The 23,360-nt window shown below is 42.5% G+C and overlaps 1 protein-coding gene across 4 annotated transcripts; it reads right to left on the reverse strand.

Annotated features, from left to right (window-relative positions):
• Window positions 1-212: 212 nt before the first annotated feature.
• On the reverse strand, window positions 213-22,611 carry SERPINE3 (serpin family E member 3). Of its 4 annotated transcripts, none has more exons than XM_068265052.1 (10): window positions 22,455-22,611; window positions 21,065-21,284; window positions 19,326-19,617; window positions 14,600-14,833; window positions 13,135-13,332; window positions 12,735-12,933; window positions 10,510-10,610; window positions 6,818-6,904; window positions 1,608-1,691; window positions 213-375 (listed from the first exon to the last, which is right to left on the reverse strand). In XM_068265052.1, exons 3-10 carry the CDS (start codon window positions 19,582-19,584, stop codon window positions 332-334), a joined length of 1,206 nt encoding a protein of 401 aa, XP_068121153.1. In that variant the 5' UTR covers window positions 19,585-19,617; window positions 21,065-21,284; window positions 22,455-22,611; the 3' UTR covers window positions 213-331. The 4 variants fall into 4 exon arrangements, with proteins under 4 accessions (XP_068121153.1, XP_068121154.1, XP_068121152.1 ...); XM_068265053.1 differs by having other exon boundaries at window positions 21,065-21,295; XM_068265051.1 differs by lacking the exon at window positions 21,065-21,284.
• Between the last annotated feature and the right edge of the window lie 749 nt (window positions 22,612-23,360).

A 23,360-nucleotide genomic window follows, 5' to 3' on the forward strand; every position in this document is an offset into this window, starting at 1 on the left:
GGTAATGCACTGCAGCAGTGCGTTATCATAACGCAACACGTTACCATGCAACGCGAACGTCGCATAGACTTCTTATTTCAGTGCAGTAAGCTGCATTATAAGTTTTTATAACGCAGAACCACAACGTCCTACTGTGAATGTAGCCTTAAGTTTTATTTGTTAACATTCATCTTTTGATATATTTATTCACTTTGTCAGAAATCACACATGCATTATTTAAAAAAAAATTCTTTATTAATGTAAATATCTATAAAATGTCCCAGTGTTCACACATTGTGAATCTTTTAATAAATATATTACATCGACTTATCTTCATTCTTTGAGCATTCGTTTAATGCAAGGGGTTTGTGACCCTTCCAATGAACAACACCGAACCTGAAAACAAGTACAAGATAAGCACATCAGCAAACAGAGGTTGTAGCGCTAATGCTAGGTACACACCATACAACTTTCTGTTACTGTGTTTCCCTGAAAGTATGACATCCCCTGAAAGTAAGGCCTAGCATATATTTCGCCCTACCCTAAAATAAGACCTAGTGGGTGGGGCAGCGGCAGTCCTGTTCCCCCGCCACCGCATTACCTCCTGGCGGCCCCCTCTTTAAGAAAGACTCATCCCCGTACTCTGCAGCACCACTGCCCGGCGGCATAATCCAAACCGCAGATTAGCAGTAAACTGTAATAAAGGCAGCTAGAGTATCAGTATAACAGCGTCGTATCACTGTATCAGCGCCTCATTATACTTCCTGTGATGTTCCTATGTCACTTCCTGTATACGGAGGCAATGATACAGTGACACAGCGCTGTTATACTGATACTCTAGCTGCCTTTATTACAGTTTACCGCTAATCTGCAGTTTGAATTATGCCACCAGACAGAGGAGCTGCCAAGTATGGGGATCAGTCTTCCTTGAGGAGGGGGCCGGCAGGAGGTAATGCGGGTACTGGTACCTTAGGTGTGAAGAAATGTAAGAACTCCCCGAAAATAAGACCTAGCACATTTTGTAATGGAAAAATTAATATAAGGCAGTGTCTTATTTTCGGGGAAACATGGTAGATTTATCTGCCAGATCAATTTTTTTCCAACATGTCCGATCTTAATTTCGATCGATTTTCTGATCATTTTCCAAAAAAGTGAACCGAAATCGATCGGAAAATCGATCGAAATTAACATCAGACATGTTGGAAAAAAATCGATCTGGCAGGTAAATCTAACAGAAAATTGTATGGTGTGTACCTAGCATAACTGATTTATTACAGTAAATGTGCAGTGAAGAGCTGCAGTATATACTCCAGTATATTCTACAATCTGTTTTGCTATACATGATGAGAAATGGTCAAGACAAATGATTCTGAGTTGATGTAATATAATGACATTTTTTAATGCAGCTTGAAAACGGACCAATCAAATTCTACCTCTTTGGGCTCTGATTGGTCCCTTTTCAAGATGCATACATTTTCATCTGAAAATTTGCTTAATCCTGCATCAACTCAGATTTATTTGCATCACATTGACCATCCCTGCACCTGGTTTTGTCTATAGCAATAAAATATTTCTTACAAGTGGAAATTAAAGGCAAATAATGATAACCGTGGCCATAAATACTGTACCTGAGCTGGCTTGCCTTAGGAAAAAGAAGAATGGCCTATCTGCTTTAAATACCGGCATGCGAGATCTCTTCAGCAACACCATAGCTGTGAAAGACATAGTGAACATGTAAAGTAATAACATTATATACATGCAGCTTATACTTATACTGTATAGATATAAAATGTATACGATACAGCTATATACTTTTATCTAAGTTGTTGCCTAAACTAGTTTTACTTGGTCCATAGGGATGGGTTTCCTCCCACATCCCAAAAACATACAGATAAATTACTTGGCGCGCCCCTTAAATTGGCCCTAGACTATAATACATACACTTCACAATACACACATATACATATGACTATGGTAGGTATTCTACTGTGAGCCCTTCTGAGGGACAGTTAGGCCTGGAACCCAATGCAAAACGCTATCGCTAATCGCAAGCGCTAGCATTTTGTATGAGCAGTTTGTCAGTGGTTTCATGCGCGTTTTAGGAAGTGATTTTACAAAGTGTATCAATTTGCCAGTGGTTGTGTAGCGATTAGCGTTTTAAAGTCTGATTGGTCCTTTCAATTAATTTTAATTTTGTTACAGTGTGTGTTAACGTTAAAACGCTAGCAAAATCGCTCCATGCAGGTTTTGATGAGCGATTACGCCAGCGTTTATATACTTTACATTGAAGCACTAACGCTCCCAAAATGCTGCATGTCCTGCGTTTGCGATTTGAGGAATCGCAAACGCTCCAGTGGAAGTTGCCCCATCCAATTACATTAGCTGAGCGTTTTGGCAAAACGCATTCTGTAACGCTCCAAAAATGCTCTCAAAATCGCCATTGTGGGTTCCAGCCCTAAGACCTCCTTTCCACGGACTGTTGAACTGTGTGCTCAGCAAGCCGTTACCAGGTAGCAGTGAGCAGTTACCAGGCAGCAGCAAGCAGTTGTGGGAGTTTGAGAGGCATTTCACTACCTATCAACAGTCCGTGAAAAGAGGCCTTAGTGATAAGACTTAATACTCTGTACAGCGCTGCAGAAGATGTCAGCGCTATATAAATACTAATTAGGGGTGGTAAATAGGGATGGTCAATGATATGCAAATAATTCAAAGTTTATGCAGGATTATACAAGTCAAATATGCAAATTAATTTAGATTGAAAATTACACTAATCGGATTTCATCTTGCAGAATTTGATTGGTCTGTTTTTAAGCGGCATAAATATGCATACAGAATTTGCATATTGCCACCAATGGGAGTTCAGCTACATATAGCTCAATGCCCGCGCCCCAAAGTACCTCCTTAGTGCCGCCATAGCGACCAACCCAAATTATCAGAAGCGCCATGCCCCTAAATGAACTGATTTGGAATGCACCACCCTCAAAAGCTCAAAAGGACTTTTTTTTCTCATCTATTTTTAATATTTCCTATGGTAATCCCAATACACAAAAAAGTGCAAACAAAGAAAGTTGTAAAAGTAATAATGACAAAGCCAATCAATAACAACATATTTTGAATGCAATTTAATGTTAGGTAAGGTGAGAAATAAGTAAGACAAGATCATTCATGATAAGGGATGGGCAGTAACATACAAATAATTCCAAATTGATGCATGTTTATGCTAAAGTTATGTAAATGTATGCAGCTTGAAAATGGACTAGTCAAATTCCACACCAGCACTCTATTTTCTAGCTGCTCAAATGTGCATAATATTAGTATAAGATAGTAGAAATGTTCATGCACCAATGTATCAATATGACGTGCAAGGATCCACTCTGGAGTAAGAGTAATCAGCCGTAATTCTTCAAGATCCGCACCATCAGATAAATCACTTTATTAGAAATTTAAAATTTAAAACATGATAAAAAGCATGGGTCAAGCCAGATGACGCACAGGCATTTCGGACTAGCACAGTCTTTTGTCAAATCTTGGGTCTATGAAGATTTGACAAAGGACTGTGCTGGTCCGAAACGCCTGTGTGTCATCTGGCTTGACCCATGCTTTTTATCATGTTTTAAATTTTAGGTTACACATAATATTAGTATAAACATGCATCATCTCATAATTATTTGCATCTCATTGACCATCCCTACTTGTGAGGTATGTTTTGTGGTCATCACCTCTATGTTTCATATGGTAGTATGTTGACCTTAAAGAGAACCAGAGATGAGGCATCCTCATGTATGTACCATATATATCAGTGGGAACATTAGAGAAAACACCTACCCTGCTGTCTGCTTCATTCTTCACTGCTCAGCCAGCTTGTTATCAGCCCTGATAAAATCCCCGACTGAGCATTCCGTCTGATTCCTGAGCAATCATTATAGCATAGCCACAAGGGGGCAGGCTTGGGCTTGAAAAGACATCAGAGAAGACAGACTCAGCTATAATGATTCCTGAGCAAAGCCAGACTGAATGCTCAGTCGGTGATTTTATCAGGGCTGATTAGAAGCAGGCTGAGCAGTGAAGAATGAAGCAGAGAGCAGGGTAGGTGTTTTCTGTAATGTCCCCACTGATATATATGGTAAAATACATGAGGGTGCTTCGTCTCTGGTTCTCTTTAAAGAGACCCACCAAATATCTTTATTATCTTTAGAAATATATTCTATAATATTGTAAGTTTCTGTGTGATGGTGTGATGTCATGGCACGCTACCTTTGACCAAATTTCCAATAAAAGATATGTGAAGGGATCTCAAACTTGAGTAGCAATTAAACATGCAAATTAGCTTGTTAAAATTGGACGTTTCCGTACGTGAATTTGCAATCACATGTGACTTCGCATCCGAAAAAAAAGCATGTAAATTTGCTTCTAGTGGAAACAGGCCCTTACAGAAAAATGACCTGGTACTCCATGATATTATTTGTACTAGTTTACAATAAGAATATATAAGGTAGGAATTATTGTGAGCTCCTCTGAGGTTTAGTGACATGACTATGTATCTGCAAAGTGCTGCATCACCATCTATATACTGTAAAAACACAATAACAATAATTTGGGTAACTTATTTTGAGTACTTTTTACTTTCTGAACACTTTTTTTTTTTATAAGGAAGCATATACAGTGGGATGCGAAAGTTTGGGTAACGTTGTTAGTCGTCATGATTTTCCTGTATAAATCGTTGGTTGTTACGATAAAAAGTGTCAGTTAAATATATCATATAGGAGACACACACAGTGATATTTGAGAAGTGAAATGAAGTTTATTGGAGTTACAGAGAGTATGCAGTAATTGTTTAAACAAAAGCATAAATCTGGGCTGAAGGTATTTTGGACCATTCCTCTTTACAAAACATCTCTAGTTCATTCAGGTTTGATGGCTTCCGAGCATGGACAGCTCTCTTTAACTCACACCACAGATTTTCAACTATATTCAGGTCTGGGGACGGAGATGGCCATTCCAGAACACTGAACTTGTTCCTCTGCATGAATGCCTTAGTGGATTTTGAGCCGTGTTTAGGGTCGTTGTCTTGTTGAAAGATCCAACCCCTGTGCAGCTTCAGCTTTGTCACTGATTCATGGACGTTGGTCTCCAGAATCTTCTGATACTGAGTAGCATCCATGCGCCCCTCAACTTTGCCAAGATTTCCAGTCCCTGCACTGGCCACACAGCCCCACAGCATGATGGAACCACCACCATATGTTACTGTAGGTAGCAGGTGTTTTCTTGAAATGCGCCAAGGGCTGTGGGCTATTTTACTTCCCCACACAATTCTGCCTCCCCATTTCTTCCCCCATTTTTAGCACTTACATTTCAGCTTTTTATGGCTTTATGTGCTTATAATATAGTAATTTTTCTAGTTTTTACGGGGCACGACTCAATCACACTGAGACCAAGGGTTTTCACTTATTCTCACCTTTTCAGGATCTCCTGATCATCTATCCACTTTCTGCTCTGCTTTGCTTGGCATCTCTTCTCTTCCCTCCTCTTTTTTAACCTCTTCCCCTTCCCACTTTGAACCTAAGGTGTGGGTCTGTCTGAGTCGGGCCCTACTCATTATTGGCCGCTAGGGGGAGTCTCTTACTCCCCCCTGTGGGACCATTTTTACGCATGCGCCGCAAGCATAATAATGCAGTACGCATGCATCCATGCGACATGCGTACATTACAGGTGCCATGCGGAATTACGTGCGCGTGTGGTGTACGTTGACGCAATGCGTCAATACGTACGCACACGTGACGCGGAAGTATGGGCGTGCTGCCGCCGGAAGTAACGCTAGACGCCGGCTCTGGACAGTATTTAACCAGAAGCCTTTGACCATTATGGTTGCAGCCTCCGTAGAAGCGCTGTTTAGCGCGAAACGGCCGTCAGGCATCCTGTGCCCAGTACCCATCACCACCTACGCCTCCTCTCACCAGGGTATGTGTTTTACTCCATGTTATTTTGCAAGATGATGCACGTTTGCACTTTACCTATGCCACAATAAATTGAACACTTGCAGCAGTGCCAGCTTTTCTGCTTTCTTTGTTTGCTTGGTCTTTAGGTTGACTCTGACTGTTTTCACCATTCGTCGCTTCTATTTATCCAAGATTTTTCTTGGTCTGCCACTTCGAGCCTTAACTTGAACTGAGCCTGTGGTCTTCCATTTCCTCAATATGTTCCTAACTGTGGAAACAGACAGCTGAAATCTCTGAGACAGCTTACTGTATCGTTTCCCTAAAGCATGATGGTGAAAAAATGTTGTCATTTGAAAGTTGTTTTGAGACCCCCATGTTGCTGCCCTTCAGATAAATTTAAAAGAGGAGGGAAACTTACATTTGCCCCCTTAAATACTTTTTCTTATTATTGGATCTACCTGTGTATGTAGGTCAGGTGTCACTGAGCTTACCAAGCCAATTTGAGTTCCAATAATTAGTTCTAAAGGTTTTGCAATCAATAAAATGACAGTTTATGCACCTGCCTACTTTTATTTAAACAATTATTGCGCACTTTCTGTAAATGCAATAAACTTCATTTCACTTCTCAAATATCACGGTTTGTGTCTCCTATATGATATATTTAACTGACATTATTTATCGTAACAACCAACGATTTATACAGGAAAATCATGACGATTAACAACATTGCTCAAACTTTCGCATCCCACTGTACTTTCAAAATCTGACACAGTTGTGAACACATATACTTCTTCTTCTTTGTGGGACGTGCCCAGAACAATGTACAGTAAGTATGGAGCCTCTGCTGTGTTTTCCTGTAATAAACCACCCCTACTGCATGTCTCTAAGCAGCTATAAATTACCTGTAACTCCTGAGGCTCTTGTACCCCCTTCTGCCACGTCAATCTCTGCCTTATGAATGGCCTGAGAGACGTACAAGTTGCTGGTCTCTGGAATAAAATTTAAACACAATATTTATATTACCACTGAGACTTCATTTTACCTCAGTATCAGAAAATAACATATAACAACCAGCGGACCTAAGCCTGTTTAAAAACGGGCTCTAGGTCTGTGTTTTTTGCCGCCCGCTGCGCCTGCCACAGCGCACGCCCTCCGCCAAGCGCGCGCACCCGCCGCCCGCTCGGCTCCCTGGCCCCGTCCTCCTGTCTCTGTGAGGCTGGGTCCGTGCTGCACACATGCGCAGTAGCAAAAAGCACGGACAAAGCTACACAGGGACAGCGTGACGCAGGAACACAGGGGTTTTATTATAGAGGATTCATGTTCTTCTTGATATTAAGTCTAAAATCAGTGTGCTGCTTGTGAGATGAATCTCAAAAATAAATTCTTGCTCTAAAACATTACACACGGTAAAAAATTAATATGAAACTGTATAAGATTGGTCTGATATCATTTGAAGGCATACATACTGTCAAGAACCGACCCCGTGGCACGCCTGCAGATACGGTTCCCGACTGCGGGTTTGACCAGATCGAGAGGGGAAGCAGCCTTATTCGAGCTAACACAAGGCTGTAACCCATCAAAACACTTTTCACTGCCACCACTAGCTGCCACTAGACACTTCAACAATTCCCACTCTGTTGTCGAGTGGCCTGCACGCAGTCCGGCGCTTTCGTATTTGAGTCAGCTTTTGCGCTTTAGGCCAAATACGGGAACGCCACACACACACAATACAATCACACAGTAGCAAGGCACAATCAGGCACTGAACTTGCAACGCAAATTACACTGCAGTCTCTCCAGATTATGGGCCATATGCAATTCACTTTTTCACCTGAGTTATCTCCTAGGTGATAATTTTCCTCTTCTCTTTAAACTAGCTTTTCAGCATTTTACAATTGAAAAAGTACTCACACGTTGGTGAAAATGTACTAACACATTTATTTTGAGTATTTTCTTGCTTGCTGGGGGCTTAAAATGCATTTATGACAGGTTGTGAAAATATCACCTAGGAGAAAACTAAGGAGAAAAAGAGAATTGCATATGGGCCTATGAGTTTGGGCTAGTACAGCAGAAGTCAAACTTATTAAATAAAGATTTACCATTCCAGAAAAAAATGGAACAGTGCAGACAAGAATATATTCAAAAGGATTTACAAAACAAAGTAAAAATTACAAAGATACACAAGAAACTAAGATACACACAAGACAGTTTGCATAAAAATAAAAACGGGAGTAAACGTTACCAGCATGAAGATCAGAGCGTTGTTTGTGAGGAGCACGCAGTTTCCGACCAGTAGTCGGGGCAGTTCTAGCGTCGTTGCTATCTCCTGGGAACTACAAGTTGTGAAGGTCCTATGCTGGTTCTTATAGGCCGATTTGTGGCCTGGGGCATTTCATGTTTAGTCCCAAAACTAATACAATTTCCCAGATTGTGACATCACCATCTGCAGGAACCCCTGTCACATCTGGGCTAGCTGTGACATGCAAATTTCAAGGCTTTTCCTGTGCCACTTTTGAACTTTGCAGACTTCAAATCAACTCAAACACTTCATCTTTCCAGACTCAGTCTGATTGTATATTGGCTTGTTTACATATACACAAAGTTCAAAGTAATGCAACACCTTTTCAGCAGATCCAGGACGGAATAGAAGATCATTACCTAATTACCTGTATCCTTGCTGGCAGCTAGGGATGCTCATTCGGATTCCGAGGAAATGCAATTTCCGAAATTCCGTTCGGAAATTGCATTTCCGCATCGTAATACGGAAATCAGTAATGCAAATGCATTAGGCGGATTTCCGCCGCAAATCGCGGAATTTCTGCCGGAAATTGCGGAAAATCCGCCCGACTTTAACATCGATTTTCTCAAAAACTATAAGGTCTTTTTGAAAACTTTTTTTGCATCTTGTTCAGGAGATTCTATTTAATAAACCCTGAAAATTTGGTGTTTCTAGGACTTACGGGGGCTTTGCTATTAACCGCTAAAGTCGGCGGATTTTTACTGTAATGTGAAATGCAGAAAATCTGCATCTGCCTTTTTTTTTCTGCATTTACATTACAGTAAAAATCCGTTTTCAAAAAGACCTTATAGTTTTTGAGAAAATCGATGTTAAAGTCGGGCGGAATTTCCGCGATTTCCGGCGGAAATTCCGCATCGGAATGCAGAAATTGGTAGCGGAAAGCGGAATCGGTATTTGGCAATGGCGGAATGCGGATTTACCGCGGAATCGGAAATTGGCATTTCCGACCATCCCTACTGGCAGCTGCAGTGTTCAGATATAAACTTCTAGAATTCATGGTAGAGTTGCCATTTTCTTACATTTTAATTCAAGCATTAAAAAATCACAACCTTTCCACAGTGTTCCATCCATACTAGTGGAGACTGACAAATGTAAGTGCCACAATGTACTGTATGTTTCCACTGGCATACTCAGTATTTAAATAAGGTCTTTTGCAATATCAGTGTGCAGAAAAGACTTGTCCTTTTAACAATATCGCCAGTAAAGTTGTTTTCGCAGCATTGGTCATCTTTTTTCCTCAACTTTTGTTTGGCATGTGTACAGTGCATATCTGAGTTAAGGTAAAACATTCTGTGCTCAGCACTAGACAGAATATGCGAAAATAAGGAAGGAAGTTCTGTACAGTGTCTGAAGCAACAATTTATTCCAACTTTATTAAGTCAGGTAAAAGCCATACAGCCAGGTTGCTGACTTGTTTCGGGCATGCAGGTCCTTAAAGCGGAATATAACCCTGCATTTCAACTTTGCTCTAAAACATTATTTACAGTATATTATATGCAACCAGCATTTTTTTTTACTAGACCAGCATTGGAAGGGTTACACAGGGCTTTAAAGTTCCTGGAGATTTCTGCAGACGCATCCGAAGCTGAAATAGATACATTTTGTTTACATAAATGTATCTAAGTGTTGAATGTGACTCATCTCTCTGACTGAGAAGGAGTTTGGAGGACAGCCAAAGAGACATCAATAGATACATGTAACTAAATAGAATGTATCTATCTGAACTTCTGCATAACTCTCCACGGACCTTTAAACCTCTGTGTTTAACCCTTCCAATGCTGGTCTAGTAAAAAAAAAAATGCTTTTTGCATATAATATGCTGTAAATAATATTTTAGAGCAAAGTTGAAATGCAGGGTTATATTCCGCTTTAATCATAGTACTGTGCTATGATTAAGGACTTGCATGTCTAAAACATGTCAGCTACCTGGCTTTTACCTTATTTAATAAAGTTGTTGGAATACCGAACATCGTTGCTTCAGACATTGTGCAGAACTTCCTTCCTTATTTCTGTCTTTGTGGGTCGCCTGGTTCCAGCACTGTCTGGGTGGCTGAGGTAGAGTGGAATTCACCTTGCTCCTACATAGAATATGTGAGTCCCACACTGTGATCACAATAGGCAGACCAACACGTAATCATATATATCTGCAATTGTTTAGAACTGATGTCTATAAAAAAAAATAAAAATGAATGGACATGTGGACTCAGATATCAGAATTATTACATGTGTGATATCAGTGTAAATATTGCAGAGGATGTAATCTTTACTGATCTACAGAAAGGTGTTACATTCTTACCTGAAATCCCTTTGAAATCTGCTCTTTTGGGATCGAAGAGATCTAAGACTCCCAGGGCTGGTAATACCACCTTTAGATCGCTGTAGCTTTGCAATTTGAATCTGAAAATTAAAGTATAGTGCGTCAGTAATGACTATGCAAATCACAAAAAAAAATAATTTGAGAGTAAGAAACCAAGTCCCCACTGAAGGTATCCTTACTTTGTAGCAGTGGTGGGGCTTGTGTGAATAAGGAATCCTGAGAGCTATGCCGGCGGTAGCTTAGCTACTGGTAGGGCCTCCCTAGGCGGACAGGTCAAAGGGGGTATTCCAGACTAAATTGGATACCCTGGTCCACCAAGTCTGGGGGTTGGGCAATGGGCTAACAACCTGTTCCCTTAAGAACCTAATTGTTAAGAAACCTTCAGAGAAGCCTCGAAAATTGGTAATGGATGGGGCAGAAAACTGAAAATTGGGCTGTAGCGCCATCGGAGGAGGAGGGGGAAGAAACCAAGTCATTAAAAAACCGAACTAAAACAAAGATAGGTTCCTTACTTCAAAAACAGAAACATCTCTGCTAATCCTCTAAATCCACTATTACAAATAAGTGAACGGATGGATGGATGAATTAGGAGGTAGGTAACTAAGGCAGGTGGGAGGCTTAGCAGATGGAACATAAGCAGGTGTTCAACAGGCAATTCATCAAGCAGGATCATCAGTACGTGGGCGGATATCAGACACATGAAGGCAACAAAGAGGTTGGTGACCAATAGGAAGGGGAGGGTAATAGGAAGGGACTGCCTGCCAGGTGAGGGGAGTAAGTGGTGGATGGGTATGAGGCATGGGAGGGGATTAGAAGATAAATTTGTATTGGGCATGTGAGGGGATTCGGCTGTAGATTGGCATGAGACATGGGAGGGGATAAGAAGGTAGATTGATATCAAGCATGTGAGGGAGGGGGGCAGTTAAGATTAATCCTTTTTGGGGGGTGGTTAGGGTTAGGCATAATAAGCAGGGGAGTTGGTTAGGGTTAGGCATAATAAGCAGGGGGGTTGGTTATGGTTAGCAGGGCCGGATTTGGACTTCCCATTGCCCTAGGCCCGTTCACTTATACAAAGTCGATTAGAAAAATGATCAGAAATCAGATTAGACCTGTCAGAAATAATCAATTCGAACCCATCTATCTGATGGCAAATTGCATGGTGTGTACCAGGCATGAAGTAGCAGAACGGCGTTCATCTCCCTCTCTGCTCTTCTGTAATCACATATCTGTTGCATTTATTTTATAGTATTTAATGTACTGATTCTTTCACGGGTGTTTTTTTACTGTTTGCCAACATGGTACAAATATATATATATTTTTTAATTTTTAGTGTATGTTATTACTTTTGGTATACAAAACAGAATGTAACAATACAAAAGTATACAACAGTACATTTGCAATTATAATTATAGAGAAGTTGTCTATCTCATACTAGTCTACTGCTGCCTTTAAAATGAGCCAGCAAGGGGTTACGATTTAGCTTAGAAGGGGCTGTCATAAATCTCTCTAAGGAAAAAAAAACCTTATCTTTCTGTTTAAGATTTACAATCCAGGGGGAGAGAGGAGAAGGAATGGCTCAAGTCATTAACAGAGTCTGACCAGCAATACATTGTTTAGCCCAGCTTGAGTTGTAAAGTGGAAATAATTCTGTTAAAATATTTACTTTACTGGATCAGAAATTGTGTCTACACTGTGAACCATGTTTGTCTCACCCCTGGCAATAAACTGAAGCTTGTATGTTCAGGAGATAGCACTGTCTCATCGCACACCACGAAGTAAGGAAAATACACAGAGCTCTGGAATTCTGACTGTGTGTGCAGCAAAGCCAGGGCGGCTTCGGAGCAGGAGAAATGATTTATTTTGACATGCAGCCTCTTATCTCTCTCAGGTCCTGCCGCCCTTTTATCCTTCTGATTTTTTTCCGCCCTAGGCTGTGGCCTTTGTAGAAATCCGGCCCTGATGGTTAGGCATTGCTGGGAGGAGGGTGGTTCATTAGGGTTAAGCTTAAGTGGGGGGATTAGTTAGGGTTAAACATCGGAAGAGGGAGGGCTCTGTGTGAGGATAGGGTTAGGCTTAGGTATAGTAAATAATTGTAGTAAATGTTTTACTATCAGGATTAGCACTGCACAATAGTAGAATAATGGTAATCAGCTACTTTAGGTGCCCAATTTTGGCTGTCAATAAGCTCTCTAAAAGAGTGATACCTGGGCAGAAAGACGTCCATTTTAAATCTCTTCATTGAGTTGGTCCACTGTGCGATGCTCTTTGAAGTTAAGCGTGCTTCAATAGAAGATAACGGTGTATTCCTGTCTGTGGGTCGCACCACAAACATACTGACTGTATTTCCCAGGTAAGGCAGCTCAATCACAGTAAACTTCTCAAAAGATGCAGTTTGAAACTGACCTATGAGAAAAACAAAGATGCATATAACTTATTACACTATAAAGATTATAAACATATTACGCTATACAATATATAGTGAGGCCCATCCTAGAGCTCGGTGGTCATTTGCTCTAGAAGGAAATAGAGTGAATTTAGGCCATCTCTATTCTCTAGAATTCTACATAATATAAATTAACATGAGAGAGATCTATATCTCCTTACCATAGTTAACATCTGCAGTCTGATGCATCATGGGAACTTTAATCACCGATCCATCCATACTGTTGAAAGGCAGAGTCTGTGTGTCTGTGAAAGGGAACTGTGTTTTCCACTTGCTCCTGAAATACATTGTGCTCACAAGTGCGATCTGTGTAAAGCCTGGTGCAAAAGGCCCACATGGCACGAGTCTCTGTATCCCTCCTGTGTGGAAAAACAGATATTACAGTACATAAGGCTTTTATCTGCAATTCGGGGCAAACCCAGGATTTTCAAGTGGGGGATTCCAGAAAGGTATGGTAGGACATCATGCTGGGTACACATAATGCAATTTCCCATCCGACTGATGAGCTCTTACAATTTTTTTTAATGTCCGATATGCTCCCGACCAACAACGGGATCGATCAGGAGCAGTTTGGATACAGATAATAATGAGCACAGCTGACATTGCTAATGAAAGGGAAAAGTGAAGCATTTACACAGCAGGCACAGGGCTGTGCTCATACATGACTCTGTTAAGTTCCCCAGAGCTGCTCCATGCTCTGTACACACACGGTGCTGCCACATGCTCTGTACACACACTGCTGCTCTATGCTCTGTACACACGCTGCTGTTCCAATCCATGCTCCGTACACACGCTGCTGTTCCAATCCATGCTCCGTACACACACTGCTGTTCCATGCTCCGTACACACACTGCTGCTCCATGCTCCGTACACACACTGCTGCTCCATGCTCCGTACACACACTGCTGCTCCATGCTCCGTACACACACTGCTGCTCCATGCTCCGTACACACACTGCTGCTCCATGCTCCGTACACACACTGCTGCTCCATGCTCTGTACACACACTGCTGCTCCATCCAAAGTCAACTGTAGCGGGGAAAGAAAGAGGCCAGTGCTGGGAGCTGCAGGATAACTGCAGATATTCTGGTGTCTAAACTTGTGCCTGCCCCGAGACACTGCATCGGCCTTGGTCTGAGGGGGGATTCTGGGCAGCTGTAATCCCCCCCTGCGTTTGCCTATGCAATTATTGCATTTTTAAACAATTGGTGGTAACATATTTCAGCCCCACCCTTCTCCCATAGTCTGTATCAGGGGTGTCAAGCTCAAATAAAAAGTGGGCTACTTCCCCTATACAGTTCCCTGGCATCTAGTGGTCTCCCTCCCAGTCCCTAAATAGTTCCCTGGCGTCTAGTGGTTCCCCTCCCACCCCTAAACAGTTCCCTGATGTCTAGTGATCCCATTTCTTAACCTATACAGTTCTCTGATGTGTAGTGATCCAATTTCTTAACCTATACAGTTCCCTGGTGTCTAGAAGATGGGAAACCACTTGCGGGCCAAATTTGATGGCTCTGGAAACCAGATTTGGCCCGCGGGCTGGAGTTTGGTCTATATGCTAATCTCTCGATTGCCTCCTTTTCCCCCTTTCCCCATAACTTTACTTACAATGCACAGAGAATTTTCTCACCTCCTGCATTCCTGGTGATCCACTGGTTGATCTGACTTGCTGTCTCATTGTGCTCAGTGAAGTCATTCTGGTGGAGGCTGCTGTTTGCCCACAGTGCAGCCTCTTCAATAAACTTGGCAGATAGAGGAGTCCCTGTCTGCACAAATAAGGCACAGGCCAGATGCATAGAGCAGTCCCGGCTGGAGTTCACCAGTCCCCTGTGCACCTCCTTCATGAAGCTTTCCACAGATTCATCTAACGGGGGAAAGAAAGCACACAATCGGTATTGCTGTAATAATGGGGATGGAACAATCCCATTGGCCGCTACACTGCATAGGGTTTCCACCTTTGTTATAACCATTGTTATCAGATGGTAGGGAGGCTCATTCGGACTCCGCAGAATTGACATTTTCACATTTCCGATCGGAAAACATAAATCTGATTTCCCTGGAAATACCACATTACTGCAGCTCAGTAATTTTAGTCCAATCACCGAACTCGGAAGCATTGGACCGATCAGAGAATGCAGAATTTTTCCGCAACAATCGGATTACTGTGTAAATTTTAGACCAATCACAAGATTAGTATACTTACTGCTGAGTATTTCCAAGTCTTATGATTGGCCTAAAATTCCCATGGTATTTTGATTACCGTTGTAAAATTCAGCATTCTCTGATTGGTCCAGTATTCTGAAGTATTTGACTGATCTCGCCCGTCGGGTATCGGGACCCAATCCCTCTGGCAACATTGCTGGGCCGGACTGAACAGACAGAAAGTCATCTGCTTAGCTGATGATGTGCTCTGTTGCTATGCGGGGGGGGGTGACTTAGACATGATGGAAGCGGTGTGCACAATGGAGTTGCCTGTCGCTTGGCCAAGGTGATCCGTCGGGTGGATCGCTTGCAGAATGGCGGTCGGTAGGGATGATCACTGAGATGCAAATTGTTCCGAAATTATGCAAATTTTTATACAAATATATGCAGTTTGGACAAATCAAATCATATTAAACCCAGGTTTAAATTGATTAGTACATTTTCAAGCTGCATACATTTGCATAAATTTGCGTCAACTTGGAGCAATTTGCATATCTGCTGTGATCATCCCTCGGAAGCTGCTGTACACACGCATGATTATTGGTCGAGGTAGTCGTTACTGCCTGCCTCAGACAACATTGATAATGCGTGTGTGACTTTAGAATTGTGAATAACTAGTGGATGTGATGATGGAGAGCTTTACAGAGCATGAGGTAAAATCTGGTCACCATGTAAGCACAGGGCGTGTACCTAATCCTGCAATCTCCATTTATTTCAATAAAAATCCTTTAAGTATTTAATTAAAATCAAATGCAGACGTTTGAGAGTAATTTCCTTCAGTCACTCGGCGTGACCCTCTGCAAGTGAACTTGTTATTGTAAATAATTAAAGGATTAAGAAGGAAAGAAAGCTGATATGCTCATGGGCCAATAAATAAATCCCACGGCTGCCTGGGCTGACACATAGCTTTCATTGGGACAACTATACGACAGCGACTGCAGCAGACCTTTCAGCAGATTGTATATGGTTTCAGCGGAGAGCAATTGGATATGATCTCAGCCCTGGAATATCTCTCTCAGTAATTGCTGACATACACATGTACTCAATGAGCCTGATTTACTGATATGGTGAAGGTAGGTGGTAAGTCAGGTGAAATCAATCTGTGTTCACTTCGGGTACCCAAAAAAAATCCTTGAAGTGGAACTAAGTTTTCTACATTGTTTCCTGAGTACTAAGTCCTCAGCTAAAAAAAATCAAACAAACAAAAAAAAACAACAATTCTACTCTACTAAGTTTTTCTATAAAAATCCACTTTACAGCTCACTGGCAGTTGTGAATGACACTTGTAAAGGACAAGGGCAAGGGAACTGAAAGGGGGGGGCACTGAGGAATTCATGACACAATTAGCTTTGTAAAATGTGAAGTGACAAATGATGCATGGTGCAGAAGACAAGTCCACAATCGCAATTAAATTCCTCCTTAAAGTCCCCATGCGATGCTTAACCACCCCCTTAAAGGGATACTGTAGGGCAGGGCCGTTTCTTCGGCAGTGCGGGCAGGGCGACCGCACTGGGCGCATACCAGCAAGTAGATGAAAGGGGGCGCAGACAGAAGGACATTACCACTAGGGAGCTGGTGACGTGCGGTGCAGCCAAATGGAAGAAGAAAGAAAATTACCAGCACGATCACCTTCCTTGACTCCTCCTAGGCTGCCTGCGTCAGACTTCAAGTCATCATCATGTCACCACCACGTGATGACACCTGATGTCTTGTAGCAGTACTGCAGGCTGTCAGTGCGCAGCACCCATTGAGGAGTCTGCTTTCCAGGCTCTCCTTGCCTTGGTGTTTTCCTGCTTCCTCCTGGATGAGCGGCTGGTCACTAGAAAGTAGGCAGATCTACTTGTGACCTGTGGCTGTGTTTCTGTTCCTAAAGAGTAAGGGTTCCCAAGTCCATGGGGGTGGGGGGAAGGGGGCGCAATTTTTACACCCTCGCCCTGGGTGCAATTTAGCCTAGAAACTGCCCTGCTGTAGGGGGATCAGGGGAAAATGAGTTGAACTTACCTGGGGCTTCTAATGGTCCCCCGTAGACATCCTGTGTTGGCGCAGCCACTCACCGATGCTCCGGCCCCGCCTCCGGTTCACTTCTGGAATTTCAGACTTTAAAGTCTGAAAACCACTGCGCCTGCGTTGCTGTGTCCTCGATCTCGCTGATGTCACCAAGAGCGCACAGCGCAGGCCCAGTATGATCTGTGTCTGCGCAGTACACTCCTGGTGACATCAGCGGGAGTGAGGACATAGTAACGCAGGCGCAGTGGTTTTCAGACTTTAAAGTCTGAAATTCCAGAAGTGAACTGGAGGCGGGGCCGGAGCATCAGTGAGTGACTGCGCCAACACAGGATGTCTGCGGGGGACCATTAGTAGCCCCGGGTAAGTTCAACTCATTTTCCCTCGACCCCCCTACAGTATCCCTTTAAGGACCAGACACTTTTTTTCCATTCAGACCACTGCAGCTTTAACGGTTTATTGCTCGGTCATACAACCTACTATCTAAATGAATTTTACCTCCTTTTCTTGTCACTAATACAGCTTTCTTTTGGTGCTATTTGATTGCTGCTGTGATTTTTAGTTTTTATTATATTCATTAAAAAAAGACATACATTTTGTAAAAAAAATTGATTTTTTTTTAACTTTCTGTGCGGACATTTTTCAAATAAAGTAAAATTTCTTTATACATTTTTGTCTAAATTTATTGTGCTTCATGTCTTTGATTAATAAATAGATACTTATTGGATTATTTTTTTTTTTGTTTGGGTAAAAGTTATAGCGTTTACAAACTATAGTGCAAAAAGTGAATTTCCCCATTTTGAAGCATCTCTGACTTTTCTGAGCACCTGTCATGTTTCATGAGGTGATAGAATTCCAGGATAGTATAAATACCCCCCAAATGACCCCATTTTGGTAAGAAGACATCCCAAAGTATTCACTAAGAGGCATGGTGAGTTCATAGAAGATTTTATTTTTTTGTCACAAGTTAGCGGAAAATGACACTTTGTGACAAAAGAATGAAATAAAAAAAAGTTTCCATTTCTGCTAACTTGTGACAAAAAAAAAATGAAATCTGCCACGGACTCACCATGCCCCTCTCTGAATACTTTGGGGTGTCTACTTTCCAAAATGGGGTCATTTGTGGGGTGAGTTTACTGTCCTGCCATTTTGGGGGTACTAAATTGTAAACACCCCTTTAAAGCCTAAAGGTGCTCATAGGACTTTGGGCCCCTTAGCGCACCTAGGCTGCAAAAAAGTGTCACACATGTGGTATCGCCGTGTCATATACCCATGCTGGGTGGGAGAAATATCTCTGTAAATGAGAACTTTTTGATTTTTAAACACACAATTGTCCATTTACAGAGATATTTCTCCCACCCAGCATGGGTATGTGTAAAAATACACCCCAGAACACATTATACTACTTTTCCTGAGTACGGCGATACCACACTTTTTTGCAACCTAGGTGCGCTAAGGGGCCCAAAGTCCTATGAGTACCTTTAGGATATCACAGGTCATTTTGAGGCATTTGGTTTCCAGACTACTCCTCACGGTTTAGGTTCATGGTGATTGGCTGGCTGCAGGACACCTGCATGCAAACTAACCAGGAAGTGAAGGAGATGAAATCATGCGTCCAGGGGCGTAGCAATAGGGGTTGCAGCGGTAGCGACCGCATCGGGGCCCTTGGGCCAGGGGGGCCCCATGGGGCCCTTCCTAAACCAAAGTATACGCTGTTTATTGGTCCTGTGCTGGTAATGATCACTTCTAAAGATGCTTTGAATGGTAGTAATCATTAACAAGCTGTTCCCCATCCCCTTCTGACACCTCTGACACTGTACATGACCTTGGCAGGTTTTGTTGCGCCGTATCAGTTGTTACGTATAGAGTGCTAGGGGGGCCCAATGTAAAACTTGCACCGGGGCCCCGACCTCCATAGCTACGCCACTGCATGCGTACCTATAAAATCGCCGCCTGGAGACTTGGGCACAGGATACAGCCGATATACGGCTTACTCTGCTCCTGCACACGTCCCGGGGGCGTTAATTACTCCTCCCCCTCTAAATCGACGTGGGTGGTAGGGAATGATGTAATTTGGCCGCCAGTGTTTTAAAAGTGACTTCAGCTTGGTTCACTTCAGCTATCCTTTATAAGTTTTAATGGTACATTACCAAGAACGCTGTATCCCAGTGCGTTTTCTATCTGAGTGAAGGTGCTTCCCCGAGCTCCAAACAGCAGCAACCCCAGAGAGCTGGCCACACTGCTGGGGGAGACAACCAGGTTAGTTCTGTTTTCTGTCTCCACCAATGTCCGATACAGCCTGACTGCAAAGTCTGTGTTCTGCTCTCTGAGCTTCTCATAGGAGTGACTGTATCCCTTCCTGAAGCAAGTTGTACACACAAGTAATAGGAACACGCAGACTGGAGGCATGGAGATTGTGTGCTCAGATGATCATCAGCAGACCTGGATGATAGAAACAGACACAATGCAAGGAGGGGGTCAAATGTGACATTTCCAGGCAGCAACACACATCAGCTCGTAACTATATTTATGATTTATCTTGCTTCTACGTATATGATTGTACACGCTAGCTACTGAGTAAAGCATAGTACACACCTTCAATTTTAATTGGCCAATCACTGACCAATTTTTACCATCTCCATGTTGCATGAGAGCTTACCTACATCATACTATATGGAGTGGACAATATTGGCCAATCATTAGCCAATCAAAATAAAGGGGTGTACCAGGCTATATTCATTGTATCCTACAGGAAATCTGTAGACACTGCTACTGCAAAAGGTGGCCACTAACAAACCAGTCCACTGGACAATCAATTGTTTCCTATTGTCGCTACAATTGATTGGAAACGATCGATTGGGCTCACAAACAAATGAAAACATGCTGCTGACTGATCCAATCAGATTAGTGTGATCAATCAGTTTTCCCAATTTATCTCATTAATCTAATTGGATCAGTTAGCATGGTTTCGTTCATCAGTGGGCAAAATTGATCTTGTCAGATCGATTGTAGTAGCTATCGGAAACCATTGAACATCTGGCAGGAATGTTAATGGCCACCTTTAGGGAGCATACATTATTTTTTAAATTTTACAATGTATACTTTTATAATATTATTTACATACAAAGCCGAGATGAGGTCCTCCAGCACCCAAGGCTGAGACACCAAAGTGCTTCCCCCAACCCTCCCACTCCAGCCGTCACACGCTGATTACTATTAGACACTAAGAGGCACCCCAGGCCATCTCCCCCCCCCCCCCCCCAACACCTTGATCTTTAGTTATCTGGCTTTCAGTCACTGACATGTATCCCCTTTTTCTTATTTCTCTCTATTTCAAACACAATAGGGGAATGATAGCTGAGTGAGTTGTGCGCCCCCTCCTACACTGCGGCCTGAGGCTGGAGCCTCTCTCTAGCCTCTGCCTCGGCCTGGCCCTGTTTACATATGTCATATCCTACTGAGTCATATTGTGATTGTACAATTTCCAGCCAACTCATCCCACCTAATAAAACCAGTGTCTCTGCGTCTCATGTCCGTGTGTGTCCCTGCGTGCTACTGCGCATGTGCCGCAGGGAGAGCCGTTGGACAGGAGCAGGAGAGGCAGGGGGCCGGGTGACCGGGCGTGTGCTTCCGTGCTGATAGGTGGCGGCGGTGACGTTCCTAGCCCGTTATTAAACGGACTAAGGTGCCTAGTCTATAACATAACAGAACTGATAAGAAAAAGCAGGTAGCAGTGTTTGTCCTTTTAATTACAAGATATTAGATTTAGGCAGCAAGTGGCAGCTACGTTTTGGTTTGAAAAGAGCAGGAAAACTAAAGAAATATGTTGTTTACCCACTGAATGTACCTCATTGTGGGGTAAATTCATAAAACATTTACTATGAGTTACCTGCTCCAGTGTTCTCCCCAGAAATTTTTTCCAACAGGTGGCTTGAAAAAGTAGCTGGGTGGCATGAAAAAGTAGCAGGGTGGGGCAATATGAGAGAATGCAGGGCCGGTGCTTCTCTGCGAGATTCTGCTTACAGCATAGGAGGAGGTGAGCCGATGACAGCCGGGTGCTAAGCAAAACTAGCCGGGTGGAGCACCGTGCACTGTGCTCTAAATCTTATCTGTAAGTAAACTTGTAAGCAAATAAGCACTAAAACAAGGCATGAATAGTCATATCAAAGTCACAATAACACAATATATGACATGATAAGACAAACGTGTATGTATAGTGCCAAACATATTAAAAACTAGGCTGTGTTTCTTTTTCCTTTGCTGCCTGAAAGAGTTAACATTCAGGCATGCAATTCAGAGTTTCCCCCTTGTCAGATCTTGTCAGATAATAGCATAACCCTCACTGATAAGGAATTACAGCCATAAAACTTTTCAAGCAGATAACAACTTCTGAGTACAGATAGATAAAAAAGGTCAATAGTTCATGTATTTTAACTCTGAGCAGAGACAATAAAACATTAAGTCTAATTTGTTAATGTTTAAACATAACATAAAAACATGGGATACCTAAAAAAAGGTCATAGGAGGATTGATACAATTGCTTATCTCATCAGTGTACTTTCACTTTTGATTCTCTTCAAGTGACTATTTTGCTTGAAAGACACAAGTTATTTTATAAATAAGGTAAGAAATAAAGTGAGATAAATCATTACATAAAGTTTTGGGTATCAACTCCTATGTGTGAGAAAGTGTCAGAGTGTCAGAGTGTCTTCAAATAAAAAAAAAAAATCAATATATTTAATTTAATTGCATTCATTGTTACAGCTGTACAACCAAAATGACATGAAGTTTAGTCTATAAAAGGTAATGCCTACTACACACCATACAATTTTCTGTAATGCTGGGAACACACGGTACGTTTTTGCCGCTCGATTTCGCGCCCGATCGTTTCTCTCTCTCGATTTCGCGCCCAATTCTCTTATCTTCCATTTGTTTTCCTTATCTTTTCCCATTGTTCCCTATACGAAATTGAGCGCGGAATTGATCGGGCGGGAGATCGGAAATGATCAATCGAGCCATCTAAATGGCTCAAAAACGTACCGTCTATTCCCAGCATTAGGCATAAGATAAACTGTGAAACAATGCGTTATTAGCAGGAGTCTCCCTTCTTTGGGAAAAGGATACTATATGACAACAGTACCACATTGCTCTCTGTCTATTAGCATCATTCCTCTATCTGTAGCTCAGGCAGTGAATAAGTATGAGGAAGCTTGTTGAGATATTCTATGCAGTCCAGGCTGTCCTGAGTGACTCCTCACAGCCCCTGTCTGTGTACTTACAAGTTGCGTTGTGCTGGGTTGCTTCGCTCTCCTTTCTTCCTGCGAATCTCGTGCTTTCAGGCACTTTGATGTGTCGATATATAAAGCTAAGTCATGAGGCAGCATTGAAAGGGAGAGTCAGAGATTGTAGTCTCTATTGGTGATGCCTGTACCACTCTGACCACATTCCTGTGTACTGGTACTCTATATAGAGCCAGGCGGAGAGGCAGGTCACCAACCAGCAAATCCACTGCAAGGTACAGAAGGGGAACACTTGGAGATGCAGTCAGCAAATTTCATTCAATCATTCCAGCATTCTGTCCTGAATATACTTCAGTGAGCCATTATGCCATACATTACACTAACTATAAATAGTAAGCCTGCTGACCATGGACTGTGAGTGGCATGGATGTAGATTTATTACACAATCTAAATCCCGTTCATGTTAAATCCTGAAAGTAATGAGAAGAGCAATATATAAAACCACAAACACATGCAGCCATATAATGTATTAAAAATATTTCATAAATAAATGAAATGAACACAACTAAGAATAAAGACAAATAACATTTATATCACGCTTTTCACCTGGTGGACTCAAAGCGCCAGAGCTGCATAACCCTTAAGGTGGCCATACACTCGTTAGATAGATAGATCATCAGCAGGGCCGGCCTTTGACCTGAGCGACCGGAGCGATTGCTCAGGGCGCCGGTGCTCCAACGTTTTGTCCTACGGGTCGATTTTGCCTACTTTACCTTCTGCGCGTGCTCAGTACTTTCCACGCCCACTCTGCACATGCGCAGCACCGGCTTCCAGGGGGGCGCTCCTGCCGCCTGGCTGCATGTGGCTGCTGCGGGTCCCGACTGGGTCTGTCTCGCTCCGCCCCCTGGTGCCGCTGCTGGGGATGATGAGGGGCAAACATGCCCG

This window comes from Hyperolius riggenbachi, chromosome 2 (assembly GCF_040937935.1).
Source record: "Hyperolius riggenbachi isolate aHypRig1 chromosome 2, aHypRig1.pri, whole genome shotgun sequence".
NCBI lineage: Eukaryota > Metazoa > Chordata > Amphibia > Anura > Hyperoliidae > Hyperolius > Hyperolius riggenbachi.

Coding starts and splice junctions, on each gene's coding strand:
- SERPINE3 (XM_068265051.1), bottom strand. CDS start 19,584: ATGCCTCCAGTCTGCGTGTTCCTATTACTTGTGTGTACAACTTGCTTC. Junction 14,834..19,325: donor ACTGGGATACAGCGTTCTTG/GTAATGTACCAT, acceptor TTCCCCCGTTAG/ATGAATCTGTGGAAAGCTTC. Junction 6,905..10,509: donor AGATTTCAAAGGGATTTCAG/GTAAGAATGTAA, acceptor ATTTTATTCCAG/AGACCAGCAACTTGTACGTC.